Raw genomic sequence first — 18,935 nt, forward strand, 5'->3', positions numbered from 1 at the left:
GACAAAAAAATCATGTGGCACTTCTAGATGGATAGAATTTAACTGACATAAATCAGCACAATTTATTCCTCTTCAAACTGATATGATTGAGGAGTTTCTCTAGGTCTTCTGTTGTGGAGCAGTTAAGGTCAGCCGGAGAATCACTCCAGTAGAGGGAATCTGTCTGGGCTTGTTAGTGTGCCGTGCACTCCTGCTGCTGCTCCAGTGTTATCCTGCATTACTCCCTATTTACCTGTATCAAAGGGCATGCAGGAAACTGTTTGTAGCTTTGATACTGCTTCTGCTGGGTGTTTGTCTTATGCCTGCTGCAACTGTATAGGGAAGGGGAACCACCCTACAGGGAATGAATAGAAATCTTGTAATGCTGGACTGTGGTTAAAGACGTGCATAATAGGACCAAAGATGTGATTTTACCATTAATTTGCAACATAACCATACATATTTATTTTTTATGGAAAATAATTATAGCAGAAATTGAATGTAATGAAAGAGGCCAGTAAAAAACAAAAAAAAAACCCCAAAACACCAAGAATAAAACAACAACGAAAAACCTCCCAGTTTGCATATCTGAACACTCTTGAGAGTATCCTGGGAAACTTAAGAAATGTAGGAAATTTAGGATTGTACCAAAGGATGATAAAAGGGATAAATATCTGTAGTACTAAGTATGTACATTTTGAAATGCTGTAGCAGGAGAACAAAGAAGAAAACCCCATGACAACAAATGTAAAAAGTGGTAAGATTTATCCAGTATTTGAGTGTCATACTACTGAGATTGTTAAGAAAGAACTTGTTAAGATTCAGAAACAGTCTTAAGTTACTCCTTTATATTGTAAGTATTTACAATTGAGAGAGAAATTAGCTAACCTATTCTGGGTTAGTATCAGGTTTCTCTGAGGTCATCTATATATGTAATAAGAGTGGAATTAAATTGTACTTACATTTTGAAGCTTGTGTGCTGATCAGTACTTGAGATGTGTTATCAGTCTTGGAAGTTCATTAATTTGACTTCAGATGGGAAAGTCTTACGCTAAATTTAATATTTTCTCTGAATCCATCAGGGTAAATGTTGTACAGATACATTCATTTCAGAAATTCAGTGGAGATAACTTGTTTATTGCTTCTGAAAACAGAGTACATGTTTTATAAATGTGAAGAAATAGAAAGGGACTGGTCAAAATAGTAGCATTGAAAAGTGAAAAGTTGTATGGTTGTGGTAAGTCAGTATTGGATTTCTAAGTACACATTAAGAAAATAAACAAGACCACTGTCAGGAAATTTATGTATGCACCCTCTTTTATACAAACATTGTATTGTCTAACTTCTATTTATTATTATCACAAACTTACTAAGGAAGCCTACTGATACAGCACAGGTAAGGGACCTCACTGTTCTGATTTGACATCACTTTTTTGAGGAGATCTAGAATTCTAGAATCTTTGTCAGTTGACACTTTATCATTCTCTGAGATGATGTTCCAGTATTTAAAGAGAGGATCTATCAATTTGCTTCTCACCCTTTTTTTCCATCACAGTTGGGCTGTTCTAGGTGGTTTCCAGTCCTAACAGACCTCCAGCTACTCACAATCTATGTCTCTTCAGATGCATGAGCTGACAGCTTGTTTAATTACTTTCTAAGTGAAAATTATCTAGAGTGACTAAGATATCTTTTTCTGGATGGAAATGTTCTGATTACCCCAGACTAAGTAACAGGTACTTTGGAAGTTTTCACATCTGCTCTGAGCAGGTAGAGAAGTCTGACACAAAAGCCTGGTGCCAGCTTCTGGGAATGAACTGGGAAGGACCTCTTTCTCTTTCAGCCACAAGCAGCATAGTAGGTATGACTTCTAATTACAATTTCTGCAGTTTCTCCTTCACTCTTTCCTGCTTTGGTCTTCAGGCTTTAATCACCTTTTCTTAGCTTGCTGAATGGAAAGCAAGCCAGGGTAGCAGAGGCCACAGTCTGTGAAAGCTGTGCTTACCAGTGAGGACAGATAGATATACACAGCCATTACAGTGGTGTCCTCATGTTCTGTCTGCCCCAGATATGCTTTCCAGGAAGTTGACATTAATAGCAAACACATTTTAAAAATCACTGCTTCCACTTACACTTTTGGCTTCTAATGGATAACTCCTTCTCCAGTAACAGAGGTGTTGGCAAGATCTGATGGCCAGAGCTAATAAGAATTTAATGAAGAGGATTTTTTTGGAATTACTTTGGATAGAGGGTAATTTAATTTGCTTAGTATTTGTTTCAGAGAAGGATAATTTTAAGTGTCTTAGTAATAGAACTAGAAAATTATCTAGTTTTATTACATTTCTGTTAATATTTCTTGAAGTGTATCTTTATGCTTGTCATCCTATGATGATTTCTAATGAATTTCAGAATTTAGTGATTTACAGTACTGTACTTGGGCTTTCAGCCATAATCAGTGCTCTGCAGAGATTGTGGAAGGTGAGCCCCCACTCTCCCAGTATAAAAGCCAGGCCTGTGATCTATTTGTCTAGTCTTCTCCTACTATCTTCATGGCAAAGAAAGAGTTTTCTTGGGTGGATTTTTCTTGGACCTTCTTGTTTATTTTTCACTGTGAATGCTCTTAGTATCTTAGAACTAATGCCTAATGGTACACTGTTAAAGAGTGGGAAGGGGCAATCTGCTGGTACTGGCTAAGCCTGCAATATTTTATACTCCCTTGACTTAGGAGTTTTGGCTGGTATTCTGCCTTTCTTAAAATGCCTCAAACCCTGCCATGGTGATAGAATGGTTAATTTCCTTGTCAGCGTTCCTCTAATATTCCTTATTACCTCTGAGTGATTCACAAACAAGAACTTATTTCCTCACTTCCAGTGAAGAGAATTGGTATTTGATTTCCATTTTAATGTTTGAGGATTGGAAAAAGTGAAGCACATTCTTACTTTGGTGTTCATCTTGTTCAGTGTATTCTAATTGTTTAATGCAGTCAGGATGCCCAGGCTGTGTTCTGGTGGCCCTTCTTCCTGAATGCACAGCATTGGAGAGCTGTGTGATCCATGTGACCTCTGATTATAAACTTCACTTGTATGGCTTCCCTGGCATGGTGCAAACTCTGTAGCAATTGCAAAGCCTTAATTCTCTAGCTTTTTTTCATAGTAATCCTGATGCTGTTCTCTTCTCTTCCTGTCATGAACCTTATCTTCTTCTGTACATAGGAGCCAGTTGCTGTAACAGATGAAGTCGGAATTCTAAAGCTGTCACCCTCTTTCTTAGACAGTATTATTGCATCACCACTGCACTTCTCAAGTCATGCACCATGTCAGAAAATATTCTTTAGAAAAATAGGGTCTTGGGGGTTATTGAACATGGTATCATCACATAAATGCATCATGAGCTGAACTGAGTTTGCACAGACATCAGTAACTGTCATCTACTAACCTTGGGATAACCATGGATTATAATCCTATTGTTTTAGTGTTGTGGTTAGATCACAGAATCAGAGAATCATTAAGATTAAGAATCATTAAGATTGGAAGTTACCTTCAAGGTTATCAAATCTAACCTTTGACCAAATACCACCATGCCCAATGCAGCATCCTAGATCTCTAGAATAAAAAAATGGAGAAAAACACCCGGAAAATCAGATTCCTTGCACGCTATTAATTGCATATTCATCTGATTCAAACTCTTTAGATTTACAGTGTAAACACATAGTCTCTTTGAGCAAAAGGATTTCATAGCCACAATATAGACAGTTGTTCCTTTCATAGATCAGTAGATTGACAAGTGTAAGATGTAGGTTTTGCTAGTGAATTTCTAAGGTATTTGTCCACAGAGGAGAGGGAATCTGAATGTCAAATATGTGGAGCATGGCTTCATAATAGCATAGAAGTATCACACTCCCTTTTTTGTTATCCTTACTAGTTCTGTTCTGTCTCTCTTCTTGTGCATCACTCTCCTAAATCTAGTAATATTTAACATAGCATTTGTTCCACTGTGTTGCTTACTTTGATCTTTAAACAATCTGCTGTTATTTCCAGGAGCAATCTTATTTTTGCACTTAGCTAGCAGTTTCCTTGTCACTTTATGCTCTCTCCTTTAGTTTAATCCAGTTTGTCCAATGAAAGTTGATTTCTTTCTTCTTTCTACTTGATGCAATATGGAAGGTACTGGGAGAAAGACCAGCAGAAATATCTGCTTACTTCTTATTCCTGGGCAGCTCTAGCCATAGCTGTCAGGTTGATAAGGATGAGGGGGAAAGTCTGGAGCTTGGATGTATAGCAGGCTGCATGAACATTAAACTTCAACAGAATAGAGCTCCTGGACTCTTAGTGTCTTCTGAGAAAATGTGGTCCAAATATATAAACTTGGCCAAAATTAGGTTTGAGACTTTCTACTAAAAAAGATGTTGAAGAGCGTGTGTCTTTTGCACTGCTACCCAGTTTTCAAATTCTTTTTCTGAAGAGTGGAAGGAATTAAATTTTTTTATGGTAAGCAGTTAGGAGAATTTTTTTAATACAGAAAAAAAAGAACTTTTTTTTTTTTAGAAATGTCAGTATTAATATGGCTTGTGGTTCTCCTTCAAAATTTCTATAAGGCATACAATACACTTTGAATGGAATTTAAATTAAAAACAAGTATTTTTCCTATAGTAAATAATGTCAGGAAATAATGACTGTAGGCAGTGATAGAGTGTTTCTGTAATTTCAAGTCTTAGCAATTTGCAAAAATGATTTTCCTATCAGTATTTTTGGTCAAGTTACTGGATCAGGTTTTTAATATGTAGAAAATATTCCAAAATAGTAATTTTTTACTCTATTAGAATTTCTAAAGCAGTATCACAGTGCCTGCTGGCTTTTTAAATTACTAAACCAGAAATTATTTCAACTGACTTAAGTATATAAACTTCTTGCATACAATTTTTTCCACAAAATACTTATATCTTCAGGTGAATTGAATTGGTAAATAAAATACATTACATTGCTCATTTTCTTCTTTAATTTGTGTTTCTATTGCTACAGATGTTTCAAACTGTTGCAGTGTGGAGCAATATCCTGTTTTATTTTATTTATTTTATATTTATTTATTTTATCCCTATCCCAGTTTCCCAGGTGTGCCAACCTCTCCCTCCCCTCCCCCTTGCCCCCTTGCTAAGTGCTGTCCGTCAGTCTTAACATTGCAGCAAGGGCGTCGTCTGGTTGGTCAAGTTCCAAAGATGCTTCTCAGCCCTGGGGTCATTGGCCAGTCCAGGTGTCATTGTCCCCTGAGACTGCCCCCCTCCCACCTGGTTGGTGGCTCACCTACCCCTTCCCCTCCCCCTTTATCCGGGCTTAAAAAGACACGGGACCATGCGGTCTGGTGCTGTTGGAGCTGTTACCAAGATTCAGAGATCTGTGACCATGGAATAAAACTCTGGATTAACTCTCCAGCAGAATCTGTCTCCTTTTCCTCTTCACCTCACCTAAAGCCTTTCCACTAGAGGTAAAAACTGAGTTCCTGCTTGTCTGGACTTGTCCCAAGTGCCAGCTGCAGCATACAGCCTGCCTGGGGCGTCTCTGAGCTGAAAACACCACAGCTGCTGCCTCTGGTCAAGCAGCAAGGGCCAGAAGAGCCCAGGCACGTTCCACCCGGTAATATTGGGATCCTATTCCAATATCAAACAATCTTACTTTGCAGGGAGCAATTCAGGAATGCTAGAGAATAAGTTATCACTTACGGTCCTAATATCTAAATGTGTTTATCATGTCTTCAAAAAAAAAATCATTTTACTTCCACGTGACTATCTTTGTTAGTTTTCTTTTAGGAGTTGCCTCCACATAGTTTGTATAGTTCAGCTTTCTTCCTGTGATATTTGAACATATTCAAAATGGTTTAATTTATACTTCAAATGACTTCTCTGTTTCATTAGTATCTCTCTGCTCATACAGCTGGCGGTACAAGTAAACCAGAATTACATTATTAAAATATAAGAAAATAAAATCAGCATCCTCTGTTATCCAAATTTCTTTAGACTATTTACTTAAGATAAGAAAACATTTACAAAATATAATGAAATATACCAGATGCATTCTGGTGGGTTTTTTTCTGACAGGATACTTTCCTTCACACAAATATCATCAGTGACAATCATAAAAATTTGAGATCTTCCTTCTTAGTATAAAAACATACATTAGTTTGGTATATGTTGTTTCCCTAGGCATTTTTTGATGTTCTAAGATGATGTGTGCCTGCAGTGGTTTCATAATAATCCTTTGCTTCTATAATTTAACAGTCAGTTTTGATGATAAGCTACCATGGAGATGCTATTATTCCAGCTTTATACACTACTTACTATCACACTTTTCCATTTAGTGAAACGAATAACACCATCTTCAGAAAAAAAAAAAGATGTATTTTACTTTGCTCTAAATCTATTTATAAATATTTCAAGATTAGCTTCTTTTCAATAACCATATTCAGTATAGGGTTGTACCCCATAGAAATCACTAGAGTTTATTGTCCATGTAGTTTATTGAGGTGACATTTCACCTATTGTTCTTTAGTTTACAGAAACCATGCTAAAGACTCCTGCAATATGTATTGGAATTTACTTGCTTAGAACAAGATAAATGCATTTTATCTGCTCCATTTTTTGTCCCAGAGGATATTTTTATTTAGCAACCATTATTTATTGAAATTATTTAAAATTCTCAGGGACTTTTTAAAGAGATAGCAGTCTGCCCTGTTTCGTTGTTAACCCCCTGCTTCACCCTCCCCCACCAATTTTTTTAAAAACAGGTCCACATCCTCTAGAAATGACACAAAATCTCCTGAAGGGGAAATCATTGTCATATGCAAAAGTCTTAGATTGACTCTTTTATAAATTTAATTCAATTTCAAAATAATTTGGAAAATACAGCATTTTTACAGTATCAGTGCCCAACTTGATCTGAGATCTGCATGAGTGCCATAATGAAACAACATTTTTCCATAGATTTTGTTCATTTTACACTCCAGTGATCCCTCATGACTTTAGCAATGATTTTTTTTTCCAAGGACAAGCCCAGAGAATTTCTGTTGGCCATCATCTGCTTTGTGGGTCCAGCACACGTAATTTTCCAGCTGTGAAATACTTTGTTCTATAACCCACTCTACATTTTCTTCTCCTGTTTCTTCTGTTGTTCACTGAATAATATTGTTGAATTCTGTTTACATTTGAGGGGACTCAGTGGCTTCTCCACCTGTCTGTGCCTGAGGACATCTGGTTTTGCTAAAGATCATTGGTAATTTTCTCTTCATGACAGTTGAGATTTACCTTCTTACATATTTTATTTCTTTTTTTTAGTTATTATTTTATAATTGCCTCTTCCAACATTAAGGCTGATTTCAAATTCACTAAATGAGGGTACTGGGAGATGTCAGAAGTACAGTATGTCAGCCTCCTGAATGCTCAAAGCATGACATAAAGGATTTGGGAAAAGAGGAGAATAACTGATGGTGGAAGCCCAGGGAGAGAAAGTACTTCCTTTCTGGTTTTGTGAAAGGCTTAGAGCCTTTGCAAGGAGTAGGATAGAATTTTTACTAAGAAAAAAATCAAGATATTTTTATGATGATTTTAAAGAACTAATGATGAAATAAATGAATAGGTAAATTAGAAATTAAAACACTTCAAGAAACATTTGACATGTCAGACAAGATATGAAAAATACTCTTGAAGTATATTTTGATACAGGATGAATAGGTAAAAGTGATGAGAGTTTTCATCCCCTCTGCATGTTACCTGTTTAGAGAAGCTATGGAATATAATGCCAGTGATAGCAACTAAAGAACTAAAGTAAATCTTACAGGGGAACATGTTTTTCCAGATTGTAGATAATGGGGGGAAATTGGTTATGAAACCATGTATTTTCCTTATTTGTCCTTTGGCTTTTCTTGCATTTTCAGTATTTAAATGTGAGGTTAAAAGATCGAAGCTTTTCAGTGTTTCACTGAAAAAAAACTTCATCCTGAATTGATGTGTTCCATTGGTCAGGTTTGAAGAATGCTTAAGTAAATCAAGGTTCATCTTAAAGATGACCCTTAATGCATTTATGCATAATGTCAGAGTAGCAGGGATTAAAGGAGTACCTGTCACCAAATTGAACTGGTTTGCATATGAATTTCCAAGGTCAATGAATGCCTGATTTGTTTGCTTTTTAAATTTCACCACGTTTATAAAATACAGGCCTAAATCATTGGCAGTGTTTTGCTGTTTAGAACTTCTGACACACATTGCATGTTCTGCACTTTCAGATCAGTGGGATTTTCGACCATTTGGACATTGAGCACTGGGAATCCCATACTAAACTGTCTCACAAATGCCATGTTCATGCATGTTACCGCTTACTTGGTGACCCTGCATTAATTAGAAAGGGATGAATCAAAACAGACTGTTTCAGATTTCTGGATAATGAGTCATGCAGTGCTTTGATACAGATAAATCTATAATTGCAGGGAGCAGTAGGAATAGAGTAGACCCTTGAAGGAATGCTTCAGACTTGAAGTACTGTGTTTCATATGGCAGCAGATACACAGCGAAATCAGCAGGATTCAGGAGACCTGCATGAGCAGGGCAATAGACATTGAATAGTTGTGATAGCTGTATTCATAATTCAAGGAATGAAAGCTCATCACTGCTTGCTTTATGGAAAACAAGTATCTCCTTGAACTGATAGATTTTTTTATATTGGGAAATGGCTATTGGGAGGTGCCAAAAACAGGAATCTATAATAACTTTGCCATTACTCTGCTGCGTAAACCCTAAAAATTAATTTCTCTTGTGCATTTAGTTCCCCATTTATTCCCATCCTGATATGTTCCCCACACAAATATTTTGATGTGTGCAAATAAAATACTCTGTAAGGATGCTGTAGGTGTAAATGTTACAGGTAAGTATTAGTCTGCCGCTTCAAAAATTTTTGTGTAAGATGATATTCCTGCTTATACATTTTGTTTTCTTATTAATATTAATTTTACCTTTTTGTTTTGTTTTTATTTTGACTCTGTTCTCCCAGTAGAAACAGGGACAGAAATGATCAATGGTCCATTTTCCATGCACATGATAAAGCAGAAATATATTTGTTTATCCATGCATACAAACTTTTTTTTTCTCATTCATATTTTATTACAGATCAGGGAATACAATGGACAGATGCAGGGAATTACCAGTGGGGGATTTGCATCCTTAACATTTGATGGAACTGTAGGAGCTCCAGTAGTTCCACGAACTTCTAGCAGAGTGTACACATTCATGGACGAAGAACAGAAAACAATAGAAGAATTACGTGTTTGGGCAGCCAGTAACATTTCCATCTCTGGACCAGCAACAAAACTGTCTGGTGTTCAGCCAATGCTGTTCTTTGATCTCACCTGCCAGCTGGTAGGAAAAGCAAAAGTGGATGGATCTTCCTTTCTTCTAAAGGTAGACTTCCTTTTTAAAAATAATTTTTTAGGTTTATTAAGACATTCTGATACATTTTTCAGTAAAACAGACATATTAATTTAAATAATATTATGTAGATAAATGTTTTTAGTGTAAGCAAATCTGTGATCCTTGGCTGTTTGTTTTTATGAAAACAGAGTAGAAAGCCTGGTTGTCTTTGAAGTTGATCACCTGAATTGTTTTTTTACTGGGGTTTATTAAGATGGCATTATATAGATCATAATTTCACAAAGATTTGTAGATAAATATCACAAGATTTCTTAACCTTGAAAAATATTGTTAGTTTTAAACTGTATCCTTGTTTTCTAGTTAGCAGCATTTACTGTTTGTTTTTCTAGATTTGATGGATATGATTGGTGCAGTAAGTAGCACTGCCTGAAAGGAATGAATGGATTATGTTATCATGATGGATTTCAGGTAGCTTCTTTTAGTTACACATAGCACTCTGGGCATCAGCGCTTACTGAAAATACAAAATGCAAAGTGCCACAGAACAGGAAAGCAGATTCTAAAGGTGATCCTTAACATTACCTAAATGAAAAGGAGGTCTCCACAATATTCCCAGTTGAGATGTATTGGTCTGGTGTTATTCCAAGACTTCTATATTTTTTTTTTGTACTTGATTCTTAAAACATACGTAGTGATCAAGCTGTTATTTTCCACTTTGTGACTTCTTAAAATTATTTATTGGTTCTACCGTGTTAAACTGTATTGTTACAATATTTTTAGAATTAGCACTTGGCATTATTCCTTCATTGAATCAGCAAAGATTTTTCTCATACAGAGCAATGCATTACTACAGAGAAACAAACCTTAAGTCCATGCTGTCACATATTCTGCAACTGCTACAAGCATTTCCATTTAATTATGTCTTGTGAAATATGTGTCAAATGAGACCCAGTAAATTTTCATGACTTTGTGGACTGTAATCAAGTTGTTCATGAATAAGTGTATCTTCATTGAAAGACCTTTTGCAAGGACAGAGACAAGTGCTTTCTTAAATTATTATTTCTTTACATGCTTTTTGTGTTGTAAGACCTGAAGTTAATTTTGTCACTTTTGTATAGTAAAGGTGATTGCTTGGGGAAATTTTAGGGTAGACTTAGGAAGGTAGAAGTCTGAGGTCAAATAACAGTTGATCAGTTATTAAGTATAAAATATAAAATACCTAAATATGTTTTACAATACGTTGGACAAGCTTAAAAATGTTACATTAATATTCTGTTGCTAAATTCCTCCATTTTTCAATAATGGCAAAGTCCATTTCTGATATTAAATACTGGTTATGATAGAAAAGAAACCTCTCTAAAAACTTGTCGACAGATTTCTGATTTTTTTCATGATTTGCTGAATAAATCAAACAAAATAAGCAATTCAATACCAGCTCAAATTGAGTGATCATTAAATATTATTTTATTGTATTATTTTGATTATACATTTTATAATAATGTTTTACATTTTTTTTTCCAAGTATATCTGTTAAATTAATGGTTGATTATACTATGAAAAAATATTATTATTATTATTATTATTAGCATTGATCTCATGTTCCTAGTGGAGACTGCTCATAGACAACTAAAATGAATTTCAGCAATTCTGTGCATCACCTGTAGCATAGCTTTTAAATAACACTTGATAAATTAATTCCTATTTGCACAGCAGCAAAGTTGGACATGGCATAAAGATGGTATCACTCAGCTGTTAGTGTTTTCCATTTTCTGAGAATTTTGTTAGTCATATTGGAGGAGACTAAAGAATACACACTAGAAATTATTCTGTCATGTATGCCTTTCATAAGAGTTTTATTATTAATCCTTTCTTCCTTTCTGTGTGTCAGTTAAATTGTGTACATTAAGGTAAGTCCTACGATGAGCATGTTCTGCTGAAGATAAAAACAGGTGTTTTGTCTCTCCCATTTCAGTGTTTTCCAATCATGGTGATCGAGTGTTAGCACTAACTTTTGTTTAGCTCCAATCTGTCCATGACTAGTAATAGAACAATTTGTTGTTTCTTACTCAGAATTAATTTAACCAGTTTTGGGTTTTATTCCAGTATTCATTTTTAAAACCAAGACAGTTTGAAACCAGGATGTTTTCATGTTTAGTGTAAAGTAGAGCTTCCCAGCTCCTGAGGTAGAGAGGTTTATCTGTTTTTGTATTTGTACAAGAAAAAACCCAATCCCAACTATTTCTGAAAGATTTTTTTTTTTAAGAAATTTCACTAGCTTATAAATTCCTTTCAAAAGGTGCCCTGGTGCCAGCCCTATTAGTTCCTCTGGCAAAGGACATTTTAGAAGTGAGTCACCATCCTTTTTATCTGAACAGGGAGCATGCAGGTTATTTTAATCCATTTGTCAGTTCATCTTTCCAGTGTAGAATTACCAAAGTGTACCAAGTAAAGCCAGTTGAAAAATAGTGAAAAAATTGACAAATGCAAGATTCTTTACTCTGTCAGTGACTAAATTTGTAGTATATAAGCACTAAATCTGTTTTCAAGCTGAGTTCTGGAAAAGATGTGATAAAGCAATAGACAACCTCTCTTTCAAAGGTGGTTTTAAGTATTTCATGGTGCAGGATCAGAAGATAACAGGCTTTTTTTTAATCTGTGGCAGAATATACCACCTCATTATCTGGGTCCTTCAGAATATACTGTTATTTGGCAACATAATTTGATGTCATGGGCCATTTTCTCTGTGAACAGTTTTCCCTTTTATCTCTTGATTCTGGATGCATATTCCATGAGTTATTCCTAGTGCATTTATACATGGCTCTGCTGATTCTTAGATCTTCTCCTGTGGGTCTGTTGATCCAAAGCAGTTAAGTATAAGAGGTAGAAATCCTTTAAAAATTAGGCTTTGGTGTCTTTTTTTCCTGCCCTCTGCAGTGCCTAACTCATGGGACAAAGCACCTTGGAATCACAAACTGTCTGAAATTGGAAAATAGGTTCTTCTGCTGAACCTGTATGTATGAAATTCTATGAAAAGCAGCATTTCAGAATTCCAAATGCTTCCAGATTTTTGTTTTACTATGCCAGTAAATCAAACCATTATTTTTGAGTCTTTGAGAAGAGTGTATCTTCAGAAACTCAGGAGACCATGGTTTACAGAATAATGTTTGGGTTAAGAAGTAAGATTTTGAGTTCAAGGTGTTAAGCCTGTCAGTAAACTTACCTTTTCACAACACTTTGATAGCTGAAAAATAACTATTGATATTTCAGTACTTGGAGCATATCAAGGAATTAGCTTTAGGCAAACAAGTTTTAAAATCCTTGTTAAAGAATTTAGGTTAAGTATTGATGTTTTTCTAACATGTTCTGGGTATCTAGCAGTGTATATTGCTATAGGAGATCATCAGAAATTAAGTCAATATATGCTGTATATGCATATGCAATATATGTATATGCACTCAGTGTTCACATACTGTAGCTGTAGTGGTTAAAAGACCCTTATAGCAGGATTAAAATATTAAGTACAGACAGTTCTGCATATGATGAATTCTGATAGTTGTGACAGCTGACCCTGAGATTGTCTCAGCTAGTCACCAAGGTTGAGGGTTCAATCCCCATGTGGACCATTCACTTAAGGGTTAGACTTGATGATCTTTGTGGGTCCCTTCCAGCTGAGAATATTGTGTCATTCTGTGCTGGATAAGCAGCTGAGCTTTTGCTAGAGCTGTTCTTTTTCTTTTTTATTTAAATATTAATGAATTCCAGGTCTTAGCCTTTGATTATGCTCTCTGTAGAGGTTATTTTATGCTCTGTAAGGAGTAATAAGTTACAAAATCCTGTAAGGTCTAATCCAAGTATTTTAAGGACTTTTAGATTGAGACTACAACTAATATCTCTTACTGTTAATAATTTTTAATTAAAAAAAAAGTAAAAAGTTTTTTAAAGTCTGAATCTAAAGTATTCTGAGCACATTGAAATAGTTCATTTGCATTGCAGGTTTGGGATGGCACTGAATGTCCCTACCCCACATGGAAGGTGCCTGTGGAAGCAAAAGACCTGGAAGGAGAAAAAGTTCTTCTTCATCAGCTGGGAAATCTAGCAGTGGACATTCTGGTGTATGATAATCATGTACAACTGGCAGAATCACTTAAGGTAATGCACAGTTTGGTATTTCACTCTCTTTTTGTGGCCTGTTTTCTGATTAGAAATAACTTCAGAGAATGCATCAATTCAGTTCTGCTGTAATTAGTTTCACATGCCTTTTTATCTTTTACTGTATTTCCCATACCTTTTATTTGAATGCAAAACTTCTTCAACATGTGTTAAACAGGCTCATTACCCAAAAATTGCCATGAAAAAATTCTTCAAATTAAGCACTTTCCAGACACTGCAGTATAATAGATAATACAGTGAAAATAATACACTCAGAAAATGTATTCTGTGCTTTAGAACTATTTTTAAATGATACAATGCAGTGTTAAACCTGTAGTCCTGTTAAAGACCTTTAATTCTTAAATCAATAGAAGATTTTCTGTTCTATAAGCTGCAGTTTGCAGTGCAATCTTCATTTAGTAGGTCAGTAATGTTGATTATGCTTAGATAGAGAAAACAACAACATAATTAAACATCAGATCTTCAGCAATACTGCCATCTTGCTTCTGAATACTTGAACTTGGCAAAGAATGCATCTTTCATTTCATGCCTTGCCCTCTATACTCAAGATCATTTTTAAGAAAACATTTTACCAGAAAATAAAAGTGATAACCCTTTTTTATGGTGGGTCTATCAGCAGACATGAAATAATTTTGATAAATTAACACCCATTCACAAGTAAATTACAGATAGCAAAATAAGTGTAAGAATTTGTGTAAGAATTCATAACAAAATTGACAGAAGTGTTTCATTACTTTAAAGTTTTCTTCCAGAATTTTTCTCTTGCTAACTGGTGTAAAAAAAGCTATGTTCTAGTGAAATGGTATGCTTTAAATCTGAAGGAAAAAAGTATTTTAATATTAATAAAACATATTTTCTTGATTAGCTGATAATACTCCCTTTATTATTTTCCCCCATTTATATTCAGGAATTTAATCACAATATATATTGAGTATGTGATAAATGGGATGTCTTCATACTTGCTCTCAGTTTTTTACTTCCTATCCACTTGCTCTTTCACGTTTCTGGAGCATTTTTATCTTTGCTGGATACTGCACTGTGTAGTAGATGGTTTAATAATTTCAAAGGAAATTGTTAAGGAACCCCCCTCGACCTCTTGTGGGTGTTTTTCTCCCTCTGGCTATATCCAAAGTTGCAGTAGTTTCAGTCACAGAAGTTGTAGAAGTTTCAAATTAGGTAATTTTTGAACACGGCTTTCTAGATGCTTGTCTTAGTGGAGTTACCAATGAAAAAGGGCTGATATGCTGACAACTAAATTTCAGAAATATTTACTAATTTCAGATTGCAACATGTAGAATTAATTGTTGTCATGGTTTGACACTGGCACAATGCCAGTGCCCCCATGAGGATACCCTCTCCCTGGTTTCTGCTGTGAGATGTGACCAGGAATAAGCAAAGCAGGCTCCCACTTAGAAATAAAGAAAACAAAACGTTATTAACTACACTACAACTATATATAAAAAGGAACACACAGGAAAAAATGAAAACCTTACAAATACATTTCCTCCTCCCCCCACCAAATTTCCAATACAATACATCTATTCCTCAAATCACCAACTCTTGGTCCAGCACCACCCTTCAGACAATCAATCCTCAGTTCATCAAGAGGAGAGGAGTCCTTCTTGTACCATGGGCTTCCCCTGGAAACACCGCTGAAGCCTCGTGTGTTTCTGTGTCACTTGAGGCACCGCCCGGAGAACATCTGCCGTCGTGTGCTCTCACCACTGAACACGGACCAGAGCTGCTTCTAGCGTTGTCTTTTTAAGGATGCTTTGTCCTGATCCAAAAAGGCACAGTCTCACCTTTGGGACACCTGTCCCCCCCATATTTTTTCACCCCCTGGGGCCAAGGGGTACCCACACCAAACCCTCTTGGTCCTGAGGCATTGCCTCCCCCTAGAATGCAGTCTCTGTATCACAAGGAACATGGTTCTGTCCATGGCTTTACAAAAAGAGTCCAGCAAAAGCCACTCCATCATCTCTTCCCACCAAGATTCCTCTCTATTCTTCCAACATCTCTCACTTGCCCAGACCTCTCTCACACTTGCACATTTCCTTCTTCATCTTCCACTCTATCTCTCTTCTAGGAGAGGTCAATGATCTGTAAAGTTCTCATTCTCCAAAAAGGGGTTAAAGGCTTCTACAACTGGCCGGCTGCACCCCCCCACCTTCTTCTCCGTGCTGCCGGCACAGGCCCATGTTTATCCAGTCTCAAGGTTACAGTCCCAGGCAGTGGCTCTCTTTCTCTCTCTCTCTCTCTCTCGCCCGGGGGGGGCTGCCCGATGGCTCCCGGTCTCTCTCTCTCTCTCTTCCACCCTTCCACCCCCGGGCTCAGGCCTACCTCTCTCGGCCTCATGGCTTTTCCCCTCCCCCTGCCCAGCCAGCAGCTGGGCCGGGGCAGAGACCCGAACTCTTTCCCGCCGGAAACCCAAGAGAGCCTCCCAGGCGAGAGCTCTGCTTTAACCCCGTGTTCTTAGAGGCGGATCCAATGTCCCAGTGGCCAGATTAGATGCCAATATTAAAATCTGAGCATCCATTGGCCTGACCACAGCATCCCAGAAAACACATTTCCTGTCAAACCACCACAATGGTATTTCAGAGAATAATTTTTACCTCTATAGATATACACACATATATATTATAAAACTTGGCAGGAACTTTCCTTAAAATTAGAGGGGTTTCTTTAAAAGCTTTTAAATACTAGTGGAAGTTATGTCATATCATAAAAAAGTATAATCCAAATACGTATGATATTTTATTGAGTTCAGGATCTTGTTATGCAGTTTTTTTTAAATTCATTTTTGTAGCAGTGTAGAACTTGCAGATGTCTAGTGTATCCACATGTACCTTCCCAAGTGTGATTAGATATTTTGCCAGTTTGTGGTTTCAGACACAATAAAAAGTGCACTATTTTTCAATCTTCTTTTCTATACTTAGCACTAGCTTAGAGTGGCCTTTTTTAATGTAAATTGTTACAGAATTGTTATGTTACACTCTTGCCTGTTGTTGTGTGCCATTTGCAATGACAGTCACAGCTTGCAAATAATGTTTTATGTAGGAGCAATCTGATTTATGCAACCTTGATAACAAGAAGGGCAGATTTATAAAATCTTAAAATGCATGTTCTTATTTTAAAATGTTATCTGTAGGCACAGGTTCAGACAAGTAACTGAGTAAGTACTGCACGCCAGAGAAAGTGAGTAATGTATTACAGGGAACTTTTGGCAAATCCTGGAGCACATTGTCAAGGAAATTGCTGCAAGAGATTTTTAAAAACTTTAGATCAAGTGTCCAGAGAATACTGAAGATATGAGCACTTTATCTCATTTTCTAAGATAAACAATACTTAAAATGTTCACTGGAGAGAACCTTAGTTAAAGGAATGTTGAAGGTATGTTGCAGTTGATACCGCAATAGACTTTCTCTCTAGATTTACTGGCCTCCCTTTCCTGCTGGGCAAGACTGTGGCTTTTCAGCAACACAAAAAGAATTTTCAGAAATCTTACCTCTGAAGCAGATTATTATTGCCTGGGTCATAAGGACATGGCAAGACCTACAGCTAAGCAAAGAAAATGGTGTTCACTGCTTTTTCTTGAATTTTCCTCTTCCTCTGGCAATGTACTTGGAGTAGATGAGGCGTTCTCATAACTGTAGGAACCCCAGCCTACAACTGAGTGGAATACAGTTGCTCCACATTCTTTAGCCTTATGCCAATTTTCCTGAACTTCTCAGGGCTCACTGACTTTGCCATGCAGTGTGGGAGTAGGTCTGTGACATGAGTTTTTCCATCTGGGGCATTTTGCTTAGGTGGTAAGCATCAAGGTGAGTGAGTGGTCAGCAGAGATCCAGCTGCCCACAGTTGGTCAGAGATTTCCTTATTTCTCTCTTTCACTGTGATCCAGTGCATTCCTCTTCTGGCTTGATGCTATCAATTCTGTGTTGCCATCCATTTTATGGATAGTGCAATTGAAACAATTAACCTTGAGCATACATACGAGTCCTAGTCCATAGTTCCACAGTATTTGCTCCATGTTACATATCTTCAGATGTAGAATCTGTATATTTTCAGCTGTTTCTCCCACCATATCATGCCATGTCTTTCATTATAGTAGTTTGGACTAAGAAGTTTGCTTTCCCAGTGCCAGAGTCACATTTTCAACATACAGCTCAAATGAGTTCACTGCATGGCCGCAATATCTAGCTTCATAGATTACATTCCTAGGTAACATTCCTTTGACATGTGAGTTGTATGCTCCCCACTTCTGTCTTTTTACTCCTTGAAAAGGGAAAAAACCCAAAAGAAAAAAACCCAAGACCTACTCTTGAGTCCTTCAAACCCTTAAATGTAAGTTGGTATTTCTTACTGCCCAAGATGGTGCCCAAATGCCATAATGTGCTTGTCTCATTTGCAGAAAGTTGTGCATTATTTACTCAGTAAAATTGATGCAATAAAAAGGATGGCAAAGAAATACCACTGAATATAATCACCGTAAGTATAGGCAGAGAAATAAGTACAGGTGAATTTGTTAGGTGATTCCTGTAGATAAAGACAGCCTCTTGTGTGCCTTTTTGTACAAACCTGAATATTTACCTGCAATGACAAATGCTGTTATGAATTCAGTGAACTCCAGAGTGATTGTGAACACACTCTATGTTTTGAAATAATCATGAGAATTTCCTGTGCTAAAATGTTGTTCTAGTTAACTGGTTACAGGGAACTGCATATATGATTTCTGCATTTCAATTCTTTCTAACATTAATATGTATTCTTTAAATAGTAATATTTTAATTAGACTGAAAATAGGGTACTAATAGATTTTATATTACTACAAGAAATATTTTTATTCACTTTAATTTCACTTTCAAATTAACTTCCTCTAAACGAGGTAGGTCATAAACAGAACTGCTGCAAAGTCAAGTGAGGAGCTGGGTTTGTAGATTTTAGTGATGGCTCTGTGAATCATGGTGTTTACTTTAATGTAGATCACCATTTCTTCTGAGTCAGAATAAAGAGAGCTGTGTATGTATATAAAGAGCTCTGTCTGCAGGCATTCTGTAAACAGAAATACAGTAACATTTTTATCCATAGCATGCACATTTGCTCTGTGTTTTTAACAGTAAGCAAGGCTGCCTCCCAAAGGAATCCAGGGAAACAGCATGCTGTCCACCCAAGCATCTCTGCACTGACATTCAGAACCTTACAGACCCTTTCAGTATTTGGCAATGCTGATTATTATGCATCTCTTTTTTGTAGTTCAAAGTGATATTCAAATATATAAAATATAACATGTTATATAAAATATAAAATTTTCAGAAAATGATCCAATAAATGTTTGGAAGATTATTTTTTAGTGATGATATGCAAAGTGAATATTGTACTAAAAC

At 36.3% G+C, this 18,935-nt stretch overlaps 1 protein-coding gene across 6 annotated transcripts in view; it reads left to right on the forward strand.

Moving 5' to 3' along the window:
- The window catches only part of POT1 (protection of telomeres 1), a 62,115-nt gene that overhangs the window by 25,186 nt on the left and 17,994 nt on the right, over positions 1 to 18,935 (forward strand). For all 6 annotated transcript variants that reach the window (XM_036401231.2, XM_036401235.2, XM_036401232.2 and 3 more), the window contains 2 exons: positions 9,122 to 9,412; positions 13,375 to 13,530. In XM_036401231.2, the coding sequence (XP_036257124.1) occupies positions 9,122 to 9,412; positions 13,375 to 13,530 (447 nt within the window). The remainder of the gene's footprint in view (positions 1 to 9,121; positions 9,413 to 13,374; positions 13,531 to 18,935) is intronic.

This window comes from Molothrus ater, chromosome 5 (genome assembly GCF_012460135.2).
Source record: "Molothrus ater isolate BHLD 08-10-18 breed brown headed cowbird chromosome 5, BPBGC_Mater_1.1, whole genome shotgun sequence".
In the NCBI taxonomy this organism is placed as follows: Eukaryota; Metazoa; Chordata; class Aves; order Passeriformes; family Icteridae; genus Molothrus; species Molothrus ater.